General features: G+C 35.3%; 3 protein-coding genes across 4 annotated transcripts; 1 reads left to right on the plus strand and 2 right to left on the minus strand.

Annotated features, from left to right (window-relative positions):
* Positions 1,780–6,070, minus strand: LOC105156954. The gene is made up of 3 exons (XM_011073227.2): positions 5,944–6,070; positions 4,887–4,892; positions 1,780–2,207 (listed from the first exon to the last, which is right to left on the minus strand). Coding segments are annotated over exons 2-3 (294 nt in total). The 5' UTR covers positions 4,888–4,892; positions 5,944–6,070; the 3' UTR covers positions 1,780–1,914.
* LOC105156952 (pentatricopeptide repeat-containing protein At5g61400-like) lies at positions 2,767–6,079 on the minus strand. Its single transcript, XM_011073225.2, has 2 exons — positions 5,945–6,079; positions 2,767–5,004 (listed from the first exon to the last, which is right to left on the minus strand). The coding sequence occupies exon 2, from the start codon at positions 4,810–4,812 to the stop codon at positions 2,911–2,913; it is 1,902 nt and encodes a 633-aa protein (XP_011071527.1). The 5' UTR covers positions 4,813–5,004; positions 5,945–6,079; the 3' UTR covers positions 2,767–2,910.
* Positions 6,343–12,562, plus strand: LOC105156955 (protein arginine N-methyltransferase 1.5-like). 2 transcript variants are annotated; one of them, XM_020692873.1, is made up of 10 exons: positions 6,345–6,874; positions 7,189–7,309; positions 8,187–8,305; positions 8,624–8,733; positions 8,911–8,997; positions 9,125–9,190; positions 9,598–9,689; positions 9,776–9,851; positions 10,444–10,524; positions 11,854–12,562. In XM_020692873.1, the coding sequence occupies exons 3-8, from the start codon at positions 8,218–8,220 to the stop codon at positions 9,807–9,809; spliced, it is 477 nt and encodes a 158-aa protein (XP_020548532.1). In that variant the 5' UTR covers positions 6,345–6,874; positions 7,189–7,309; positions 8,187–8,217; the 3' UTR covers positions 9,810–9,851; positions 10,444–10,524; positions 11,854–12,562. The 2 variants fall into 2 exon arrangements, with proteins under 2 accessions (XP_020548533.1, XP_020548532.1); XM_020692874.1 differs by lacking the exon at positions 7,189–7,309 and having other exon boundaries at positions 6,343–6,874.

Raw genomic sequence — 12,562 nt, forward strand, 5'->3', positions numbered from 1 at the left:
ACTTTATTCACCATATCTGAATTTTAATTACATTTATTTACTTTTTGGCTTTATTCCATCTCAAATCTAATACTAACTTGGGTGTTGGAGTGCTAACACCTTTTTTGCAGGTCCCCCCTTTAGGATTTTATTCGCTTCGGCCTAAACTTTGAGTATAGTATTGAACCCGTGCGTTTTTTGAACATATCAAAATTGATAATAGAATTAAGTAATTAACTATTTAATTTTTTAGATAAAGTTGAGTATTACATATTCGTTTTGGTTCATTTTTGAGGAACTATTGGTACATAGCACACTTGATGTGTGTAAAAATATTTAAAGATAATAAATAATTAATATTTTTATGAAAAAATTGGTTATCAATCATGGGATGATGGCTTCAAAAATATTAAAGTCCAAAAAGTTGAGAAAGTTTCAGGGGAATTTATTAATTTATTAAAAAAATATTAAAATGACATTTATGACCAAATTTTATTGAAGGGAATTAATGAGTTAAAGAGTGAATTTAGATATTCAAAATTAGTACGACAATAGAGTTCTCTTTTATAATAACTAGTAGTCCACATACACGCAATTCGTGAACAAATAAAAAAAAAGTATGGCAAAAATATCAATATACATTAATCAATGTGTTTAAATTATGTACTTTGGTCAATTTTAATAGATAGTCATGCGTGCGATTTAGCAGGGGTTCAAAATTCTTAGATCTTGATATTGAATTTGGGCTAATTGAGCAAAAACTCTTGAGAAAGAGGACCTGCAAAACAAAGGGTTAACACTCCGATACTTAAGTTAGTATCGAGTTTAAGAATAGATAAATATAAAAATAAATTATGACAAAAAATTATGCTAAAAGTGAGAATTTTTCGTATGTAAAAGTACGAAATTAGAGTAGTAAAGTAGCAGCAAGAGGAGTTCTCAAGTGTGGAAGGGGTTACTTATTTTTAGTTTATATTTTTTTTTCTCTTTCTCCTTCAAATATTCTCCGTTAAATTTTTTTATTTGTTATCACAATTATTTTTAGATTATATTTTCCTACAATAATGTTTTTATTATTGTAATTTTTTTGTGCATATGCATTGAATATGCCACATTCAATTAGAGCTCAGACAAACAACCCTCCTATATTAAATGAGCAAATTATCCCCTAAGAAAAAAATATATCAGTTTGTCTATGAGATAAATTGCTTCATTTGAATATGGAGTATTTACTCTTTTACAATATCACAATGGAGTAAATTGTATTAAACTCATTATTCAAATCATAAGGTGCAATTATGTCCGATCAATCATTTTAAGGGGTAAGTGTTTTACTAGTTTAAGGGGTAAATGAAACCTCAATAATAGTTGAGGAGTGCCCCAAAGTGTATTTAACCGATTTTATATTATTATTTTGATTTAAATAACATAATATTTATATATATATATGTATATATTGATGAATATTTTATAACATTCATACACAATAAATTTAAAAGATGATTTGCTTAACTAACCTAAATAAGTCGTTCGACCAAGAGGGTGTTTGAGTGAGCTTATAAATCTTTCTGATCATGTTATAAAATATTTGAAAGCTTATTCAAAATACTTCATTACTTTTTTTTTCCGAAAAAAACCTTATAAGTTCTAGAAATAAGATGTATGTTGTCTTATTTCTTAATCAATTAAAAAATATGAACAATTCTTGCATTTGTTTTTATATAATCAATTAAAAAATATGAACAATTTTGCTATTGTTTTTAAAAATAAAAATAAAAAACAAGAAAGAACACCAGAATCTCTTTTTTCATTCGAAAATGAGATAACTTTACTTTCTTGATGTATTTAAATTTAGGATAAATTACATGGGACTCTCCTAAACTTTATCATAATTATAAATACCCTTTATTGTTTAAAAAATATATAGATATTCCACTAAATTAAAAACATACCAGTGGTGACCTTCCTCCGGATACAGAGACTAAATAGGGAAACGCTAAGGAAGACCCACAAAAGTGCTAAGTTTAACATAAGGAGACCGGAAACCAACTCAGTGAACATTGTCGTAGTCTTGGCAATCTGTCCAATGCTTTCAGCCATCTGCCGCTTTGCCCGGAAGTGATACACTTTACCGACTTGGTGAATCTTGGTCATCATCACATTCATCAGTCGGCCGCTTTGAGTCACATATGATATCCATTGCATCTGAGGGTGAATTCCTTTCTTCAAAAATTTAAAATCAAACACAAGCTACTAATCTCACAAATTCAGAAGACCAAACTTGTGAATCCCATTTATTTACTCTCATCATTTCTGTCGCCAGATGGGTCTTAAATTGCTCAAATTTTACCAAACTTAATTGACATGGAATCATTGCTGAATGGGAGTACAGTAGCATGAGAGAAATGCTGCATTTCGGTAAATTCTACATTGCTCAAACTTCAACCAACTTAATCTATACTATTATAAAGAAAAGGGGTCTTATAGATACAAAAGGATAGTTTTCATACCACTTTCACCAAAGTTTTTAAATGCCAAAAGTCCCCATCCATTGATAGACCTTTTTAACTTCTCAACTCATATTGAATTAACTATTTAATCACTTACTTTAAGGCCATGTTTACTTGATGGGACAGGATATACCTACTGGGATTGATTTGTGACAACAAAGTGGATTGTCCCAAATGGGACAGACTACACATACATTTACTAGGGCATATACAATCTACAATATATCCGTCGAAACGTGTTTACATCTCGGATTAAATGGGTTCATTTAACTGTGAAATTACTTTCTTATACCCTTGAATTTGGAATATTATTCTCGTCTTGAATTTACACTTGTATGAATCAAACTGCAATTTCTCACAAGGTAACAACTGCTCTAGACTTGATCTGCATTCACGAATCACTGCAGAATTATCATCTACATTATACAGGGGACTGTGTAAAAGAAAGTTTTGTATAATCCAGACCTAAATTCCATAAATGATCACGACACTTCTGAGCTGATGCAAAGTATGCCATCTCCTGGTACCCTCTATCTAGTACCTTATATATGAATGCATTTGGCAGTATCCCCATCTTCACCATATCTGCTTTCAGCATCATCACAGGGAGCACATGCTTAGCTCCAAAGTGCGCTTGGATAATAGCAGCATAATCAGACACTTCTGGCTGTAACCCACTGCTTCGCATGTCCGAGAAAAACTTACTGGCTTTAAAAGTTTGACCATTTTTGCACAAACCATTGATTAAGATTGAATATGTAATGTTATTGAGGGAACGGTAGCCCATATGATTACTATCCACCTGACCTGTTTCAGCAGAAAATTCAGGTGTAGTTTGTTCCAAGAAAAAATTGATTGCATTATTTATTTGTCCATCTTTGCACAACCCATCAATCACAGAACTAATCGTGAAAATATTCGGAGCTATACCAGCATCCATCATTTCTTTGTGCAACTGAAGAGCTGCATCAGTGTAACCATTTTTGAAGTGGCCATCAATCAAAGCACTATAAGCGACTACATCAAGCTTGTAACCTTTAATTGTCATTTCATTATAAAGTCCCATAGCAGCCGCCAACTGCCCTGCTTTGCAATAGCCATTTATCAGTGTACAAAATGTAGCGATATCAAGTTGCAAGCCCTTCTCTATCATTTGAGAAGAAATTTCCACTACCTTTTCCATGCTTCCTTTCTTACAATACCCATCAATCAGCGTATTGAATATGACAGAGTTCAGCATCAATCCTTCCTTGTTCATCTTGCAAAATAAATTCTCTGCTTCCTCAACTCTACCAATTCTACAATAGCCCTTCATAAGTATTCCATACGTGACAACATCTGGCAAAATACCAAATATCTCCATCTCCAGATGCATGTCCATAGCAGCAGATAGATCACCGGCCTCACAGAAGCCATCCATTAAGCAATTATATATATAGACATTAGGAATGACATTCAATTTCACCATATGCACAAAATAGCTCCTAAAAGCGACAAGCTCACCTTTCTTGCAAAGCAAATATATTAGAATGCTATAGGTAATAACATTTGGCAGCACTCCTTGATCCAACTTTTCATAATAAACCCTGCGAGCTTTTTCAACACTCGCCATCTTAGCATAACCATCTATTAGAGTATTGTAAGTGTAGAGGTTAGGCACCACTCCATACTCTCGCATCCTTGTGAAAATTTTTTCTGCTTCCAACATATTATTCTCTATGCATAGTCCATGTATAAGGGTCGTATAAATCACAACCGTCGGTTTTAATCCCCTCTCAATCATCTCTTCAAGCAACAATCTAGCCTTCACAATATCCCCTCGATCACAAGAAGCACCTATTAGTATTCCATAAGTCACCGAGCTAGGCAATAAACCATTTAAAGCCATGTCCTTGTAAACTTCCCACATCAGTTCAACACGACCCGTCTTCAGAATCCCATTCAAAAGCGCATTGCATGTCTGGACTGCAGGCAATTTCCCCATTTTGCGGTACACCCAATACCCATCATCAGCGAGATCCCTTTCGCACAAAGCACCAATCAGCACTCCAAACACATTTGGACTACACCCCGATGTCTGAACATGCTTAAGCGCATTGAAAATCGAGGAACACACTTTGTGGGGCTTCCGGGTTCTCCTCAAAATCTCGATTAGGCCTTCTATCAAACACCTGGCCTTCACATACAACTTTGCCTCGGTTAAAAGATAAACGATGGCTGAATGGAGTTTTAAAGTTTTCGCAGGGTTCACATTTCTCGAAGCTGAGTTGAAAATCCTCAACGCCTGTTGTGGGTTTGGGGAGTTGAGTATTGCAGCAGCCATATTTGAGAGATGTGGAGATGAAGGTGCTGAAGGAAATGATGGGGTTGCAGAAGAACATAAGAAAGCTAATGACTTCTTTCGGTTGCAAAAGGGTTTCACTCATGGAGGAGAAAACTTCATCATTGCTCCGGCGATCCCCAGATTTCTTGCTTCTTGCTTCCCATTAACTACAAGCTGCTTCGACTCTTCCTCCTTCCATGAAGAGAACAACTCAGTGATTTGGCACAAGATTGGGGGTGAAGTAGCAGAAAAGTGGGGCTTAACACGATTGGAAATATTATTTGACACAACTATAAGGAAAGAAGAATGAAGGAGTCTTCCAAACTGAACGGGATAATTTAATCCCACCATTGGAGGCCGGATTTTAATCCAGCAAATATTGCAGCATAGTACTGGGCCTTGTTAAAAGGACCGGGCTATGCAAAAATTCTGTAAACAAACCATCAGTATAGATAAGGCCAGATATCCATGCTAATACTACCTGTAAACACTGCCTAAGAAAATTAATTCCATGCAGTTACTGCACACAGATTAAATTTACTCACTTTTGTTTAATTTTATTATTAACGAAATTAAAAATAACATATTACAATTTATTTTGCATGTAAATATAATCGTTGCTACTATAATATACATTGTACGAAGTTTCAACTTTTAATCGTCCACGGTGTCTAGTTCTTCATAATGGTTACTGAATCGGAACACTATACTTAGAGAAATATCTCAGAATCTGGGGGGTAAGAACTATTTCAGCTGAGACCAAATCCTTTGGAGCATTTTATCAAACACAAAAATCAAATTTAAATGAGAAAATTTCCAAAACCCGTCCAATTAATCATACCAGACAATTACCAGAAATCTTCAATATCAAAGTAATGAGGATTCAAGCAAAAAAGTTACTCGAGGATAGCACTCACCGAACAAACTTTTTTCCATTGTCCAAACAAATTCAAGCACAACTTCAATAATGCTGAAGCCAATCTAGAAAGCCTAAAACACCAACCCACATCACAACTCCTAAATCTAGCTCGAAACTTCACTCCATTGCCGCAAACAGCCACAAGCAACTAAAGGAGTGCAAATTGAAACTCAAGAAAACAGAAAGAAAAGGATGAAGACAAAGAAAACCAACCTTTTTTGACTCCTCAAGTCCCTCGAGCGACCGGGCTTAGGTTTTCCACGAACAATTATATTAACGCGGTGCAGCCGGCGGCCTAACTCTATAGAGTCTGTAGATTTTTTATATTGAAATTCTTTTAAGTTAGAATAAGATTTTGAGAAAAGTTAGCAGAAATTGAGACATTGATCGACGCCTTCTTTCATTTCATTTGGTCTCGGCTGTGCTGTTAGCGTGGCGGTTTGGGGGGGGGGGGGGGGTGGGGAGGAGAATTTTTTTTTTTTGGGCCTTTTTGTCTAGTGCAGGATCCTTTTGAGCTTGTATATAATATCTCGTTTGGTTTTGTTTTTATTTTTATTTTTATTTTACAGCATATCTAATGAGATGAACATATTTTAATTATTTTTGTACGAGAAATGAGAATATATTTCAATGATATATTTTTTAATTTAGGTATTTAAAATATTATTTTTATTTCGTAGAAAGTCAACACGATATAAAATCATGTTATTGTCATGTCCTAACTAAAGACATAGGTAATGATGGGGTTTAGAATGATGGTTCGAGAAGTGTACTTTTAGTAGATTGGGACTGCAAAATTGCATATATCAGTCCGATAGTCCAAATCCTTATTTGGGGTTGTTTGAGTGATAAGTCTTCTTCCTTATTCCAATTATGTTGCTTTCATACATTATGTTTTTAAATAACTTCCTTCTTGCAGACCATATCATAATGGACGCTAGAGGACGCGAGCCCATATATCAGTCCCATAGTCCAAATCTTGTAGGTTCGACTGCTATCGAGGTCGCTGCTATTGAGGTTGCCAGTGGAGATATTGATTCCACAGCTGGAAACCAAGCTCCTTGGGCTGTTCTGACGCTTGTGTTGTGCTCTCTGCATTGCTTGTCGTACATTACTGTCCGCGGTCTGTTTGGAGTGTGTTAGGTTGGTGTTTTGGTTCCAGGAAAAGTCAGAAATCAAAGTATTGATTGTTTCTTGACTTTACATGAATAAAATTTCTAGAAGAATTGGAGTCTCTAAGTAGGCAAAACCTTTGATGGCTTCGTTTTGCATTTTTTTCTTTTCTAAATATAGACTGCTAATCCACTGCATGTTTCTCCATTAACTGCCTTGATTTCTTCTTACAAGTTGTTCGTTAGATACTTATTGTTGGTGTACTTTTTGGGTTGAGAAGATTGCTTCTCTGATATTTTGTATATGCTTTTTCATTAGCTACTTATGTTGTTTGTATATGGCAGCTGACTTGTGTGCATGGCCTGCATTGAGAAGTTGGTTGTTACTAAGCAGTCATTGTGATATATGCCTCTCCATGGTGATCAATTAGCCAATCACACATATTTTTCTGTGTGTGAATGCTCAGTAAGTCACCTATAGTTTCATGCGCTCAATGGCCTCTAGTTACATGTATGTGGTGTATGATCTTGTCACTTTTATCTTGTAGGCTGCTAACCCTAAATATATTCTCTTTTATGTATGTTTGAGTGTGGAGTTCCAAATGTTTTAGATAAATGTAAGAATTTAGTGTCTTCTTGCTTTCCCTCTGGCATTCACATACATTTTATCTACATGCATGATTTATCAAGTGATCATGAAAAACTCCTGTAACAGGAATTGTGAGAGGAAATCAACAATTGGATATTGCTTCCATTATAGGACTGCTTAGTTGCTAGATTTTTTAACAACAGGTTTTTTGTCTCATGTATTTGAAAAATTGTTCTGCATGTGGTGGCCAATTAGCCAGCCATACATCAGCTGGATGGCTGTTATATCTGTGTGAATGGTCAGTAGGCTCACCTAGATCATTATGTTGATAACCTCCTATTCAAGAGACTGTAAGATTCTCGTTGTGGTTATTAGCTCCATCTAACTCTTACAGAACTATATTTTTACTCTGTATTGGTAGATAGTGAATTAATGTTAGGCTCACCTAGATCATTATGTTGATAACCTCCTATTCGAGAGACTTTAAGATTCTCGCTGTGGTTATTAACTCCATCTAACTCTTACAGAACTATACTTTTACTCTGTATTGGTAGATAGTGAATTAATGTTAAGAAGTTGTGTATAGATTCTACTGGGACAAAAATAATTTCATAGTCACAATTTATTATGAGTTTGGACCATAACGTACAAAAACTAACATTGTGGGTTGTGGCAGCTTTGACTTATGAAAAGAATGAAATGTAAAAATTGCCATTTCAAGCAACCTGCCTTATTTATAAGTTTTATGATGCAGATGGATCCTAATTATAGGCCTAGTCAAGTGGATGAGGACACTAATCAGATCACGTGCTCTGCCATTTGCTGGTTCAGACTTGGTTCTAAGCCCTTCACAGTGGAGCAGGCATGTTGTTGGTTTGTACCTCTTCCTGACTACTATTATTCCTTTATATCTTGTTGAAAATCCTAATTTATGTAATTAGGTCTCCTTATAATTTTGTCCTTTTAGATCTTTTGTAGTTAACTGGCCTATGTGTAACATTTTTGCTTTATTTGATAATCAGATACAGTAGGATTTACTTATTAATGATCTCTTAGGATGTAAGATTTCTGGAGGTGTTCATTTTAAATCCATTCTTGATAATCTGCATCATTGGCTAATTTGGTGAATAGAGATAATCAGTTGCCAATCGCTTAGTTGGAAAACTCCGTTGACTAACATCACTTATATAGGCAAAATTAGCTCTTGGATTGACTTGGAGTCTGAAGATGCGACACTCTGGAAGGATTCTGAAATTGCATTGAAACAAGAATTAGCCTGGGCTTCTCATCTCTCTTTGCAGGTGAATTACCATATTGGAGTACTGTTACCTTGTTCTGGGTCCACATTTCCATCCCATGATGAGAGTATCGTATTTCACCTCATACTCATCATGCATGTTTTTCAGAATTTTCTTTCATGCTTGTGATCTAGTCACTGTTGTTTTTGCTCCTTAAGAAGCCGAGATTTTCATTTGCAGGCTTGTCTGCCTACACCTAAGGGAACCTCTTGCACTAATTATGCAAAATGTTTGAATAAGATTTTGCAGAACTTAGGCAGCATGCAGGTAACTTTGAACCATTTCCATATAGTAATATCATTACTGCTTATTGATTTCTATTGCTGGTTAATTGTTTCATGTACTTTATACATTCCCTTTCCCTTTTTTCTTATTATTTACTTCTGTATTAAAGTTGTGGCTTAGGATTCCAGTGGAGAAGTCTGAGAATGACGAAGAGGCCAGGAACCCAGAATATATGGTGAGTAAAGTTCATTCCTGCCATTTGACATGTTCATCACATTGTCCTCCAATTTGAAAGTCGCTTGTTTTTATCATTTGGCATGGCTGATTTCTAATTGACCAGATCAGATCAATTTAGATCTTTCTGTCTTCTTATTCAGTATTTTGTTCATTGCTCTTTTGCTATTAAAATCTGAATCTTTGTCTTTTGGCCTTGAGCAATTAAGTTAATGGTGACATTTGTTGTTTGATAAGCTAGAATGACAGCAAAATGTTTAAGAATCTGTCATCTAATTATATGCTTTTTCCCATGTTTCTGTCTCTTATTGTTGATTATATTTCATCATACTTAGCTCATTTATCGTTTCCCATGTAGACTCTTTTAACTTAAGCTTACTCTCATGTCCCCTTTTATTTTCCATATAGGGTGAAGGGCATACTGATTCATGGGAATTATGGAATTCCTTGCGATTTCTTTGTGAACACCATAGCCGGCTTGCAGTTGCACTTGATATTTTGTGAGCTTAAAATATTATGAGTGCAAGTTGTAGTTTATTGTTTATATACTTTGCTGTCTTAAAACCTTTTTCTTTTTGTTGACTAGGTACTCATTACCTTCAGCTTCTTCAGTTGGATGATGGTTTGGTGAACCTGTTCGGGCAGCCATAGTAAATACAAATGTAAGATTAAGTAGTACTTTTGTAGCCAGTGTTATTACTTGATGATGGATGTACTGTAGCAAATAGTATTGCGGCCGCTTTTAGTGCTGACAATGAGGAAGGTGCGCACATAGAGGAGTTCATGAAAAGATAATATAGATAATAAAGAAACTTTGCTACTTTATAACTTATAACCTGTGTGTGAAATGGATGCAGCTGCCTGTCTGATAATCCTTAGGTTGTTGCTAATCTTCTTTAGAGAGTAAGTCAAATTCTGTGGTAGTATGCAATTCCTTAAAGATTGCCTACATTCAGGTTTTCAATTTCGTTGTTACTAGTAACATATCCCTAAGCAAACATAAGAAAGACCTTGAACAAGAAAACTCCCTACAGTGCTTTATATTCTGTTGACATCTCGGTGACATCTCTATAAAGACTAGCTGAAGAAGTTATTTGACAAATCATCGGTATCTACTGCATATTAAGTTACTACTTTACACCTTATAAGCTGATATGCATTCAACTTTAGCAATAAATATGATAGGTGTATATCCATATTCAGGTGTAAGTTTTTCATCATTTTTCTCACTGCTTTGAACTGCTGTGTTGCCAGTCTTTTCTAACAAATGCACGGGGCTATCCTTGTCTGTCGAAGCGCCACCAAAGAACTGCATTTTTCGATCACTCAATTCAGGTAGTTTTATGACACATGGTGTTTTGCAATTCAATACATGCGGTTCGAATTTGCAATGCCAACATAAAAAATGATTACTTTGATGATTTTTTATTGCGACTCTGTTAGTTTGATCTTTTTCCCCTACTGTCCAGTTTTCTTCTATGGCTTCGTTTTGCATTTTTTTCTTTTCTAAATATAGACTGCTAATCCACTGCATGTTTCTCCAATAACTGCCTTGATTTCTTCTTACAAGTTGTCGTTAGATACTTATTGTTGGTGTACTTTTGGGTCGAGAAGATTGCTTCTCTGATATTTTGTATATGCTTCTTCATTAGCTACTTGTGTTGTTTGTATATGGCGACTGACTTGTGTGCATGGCCTGTGTTGAGAAGTTGGTTGTTACTAAGCAATCATTGTGATATATACCTCTCTTATGCCTGTAGTCATGGTGATTAATTAGCCAATCACACAAATTTTTCTGTGTGTGAATGGTCAATAAATCACCTATAGCTTCATGTGCTCAATGGCCTCTAGTTACATGTATGTGGTGCATGATCTTGTCACTTTATCTTGTAGGCTGTTGGCCCTAAATTTATTCTCCCTTATGTATGTTCGAGTGTGGAGTTCCAAATGTTTTAGATAAGTGTAAAAATTTAGCGTCTTCTTGGTTTCCTCTGGCATATACATGCATGATGTATCAAGTAAAACTCCTGTAACAGGAATTGGGAGAGGAAATCAACAATTGGATATTGCTTCCATTATAGGACTGCCTAGTTGCTTGATTTTTTAACAACAGGTTTCTTGTCTCATGTATTTGAAAAATGGTTATGCATGTAGTGGCCAATTAGCCAGTCATACATCAGCTAGGTGGCTGGTTATATCTGTGTGAATGGTCAGTAGCTCACCTAGATCATTATTAACTACATCTAACTCTTGTAGGAACTACATTTTTACTTTGTATTGGTAGATAGTGAATTAATGTTAAGAATTTGTGTATTCTTGTATAGATGCAATTGGGACAAGCAAATAATGTCGTAGTCAGAATTTATTATGAGTTTGGACCATAACGTACAAAAACCAACATTCTGCATTCTATGTTGTGGTAGGAAGTGAATTATTTATATATATGTTATCAATGTTGCTGATAGGATCCATACCATCATTTGTTGGTTTTTATTTTAATTTGGGACTCCATGGGAAGAATACAGATTTGTTTTTCTTTTCACTGTGATTGGTTGTGGAGTGTCGTTCAAGTTAACCATGAAGCAGCTTTGACTTATTAAAAGAATGAAATGTAAAAATTTCCATTTCAAGCAACCTGCCTTATTTATAAGTTTCATGATGCAGATGGATCCTAATTATAAGCCGATGTGAAGGAGGCCCATGCAAAACAAATGGGGAGCTTCAAAAGGCATGATATATGATGATGTTGATATCCAGAAAACGCAAGGAAGAAGAAAATTTCTGCTGTCAATTCACTAGAACATCTTGCAGCAGATGAATAAAAATTTGAGTAAGTTCAAAGATTTGTAGGCTCCAACCCACGAAGCATATACAATGTACATTTGATGCAGCCAGACTTTTCAATGGATGTCAGAAAGACACTGAAACTCATTCCCTCTCTACCAAAAACAGAGAGGAAAAACAAAAGAAATTGGGAATGTTACCAAATCAAAAATCAACAATGGAACTAGGTATAATCAGCTCTGAACCTTTTCTGAGGATGTTTGAAATTCTCAATGTCATTCAAAGGAGCTCCATAGTCTAGGCCAGAGGCATTGTCTGGGTCCTGAAAGGTCATAGGTAAGGAATTTAAGATGGAGAACTATGCTGTCAATTAGCAGCATAAGAAACAAAACCACTGGCTAGGACATAATAACTCTGGACATATAACAGAGGAAACCTTATCGACAGCAAGATAAAAACTCTGCAGGAAACTGACTAATTAAGAAGCATATACAAATAACACAGAAGCAACCTTCACAACTCAACTACAACCACAATGAGCATCTAATGAACAACTCGTTAGAAGAGACATCCAAACCATGATACACAA

Source organism: Sesamum indicum, linkage group LG3, assembly GCF_000512975.1.
Source record: "Sesamum indicum cultivar Zhongzhi No. 13 linkage group LG3, S_indicum_v1.0, whole genome shotgun sequence".
NCBI lineage: Eukaryota > Viridiplantae > Streptophyta > Magnoliopsida > Lamiales > Pedaliaceae > Sesamum > Sesamum indicum.

Bases quoted from the DNA above. Each gene is read 5' to 3' on its own strand.
- LOC105156952 (XM_011073225.2), bottom strand. From the start codon at position 4,812: ATGGCTGCTGCAATACTCAACTCCCCAAACCCACAACAGGCGTTGAGG.
- LOC105156955 (XM_020692874.1), top strand. From the start codon at position 8,218: ATGAGGACACTAATCAGATCACGTGCTCTGCCATTTGCTGGTTCAGAC. The intron at 8,306-8,623 runs GTTTGTACCTCT...TCACTTATATAG, and splicing joins GTGGAGCAGGCATGTTGTTG to GCAAAATTAGCTCTTGGATT. The intron at 9,191-9,597 runs GTGAGTAAAGTT...TTTTCCATATAG, and splicing joins CCAGGAACCCAGAATATATG to GGTGAAGGGCATACTGATTC.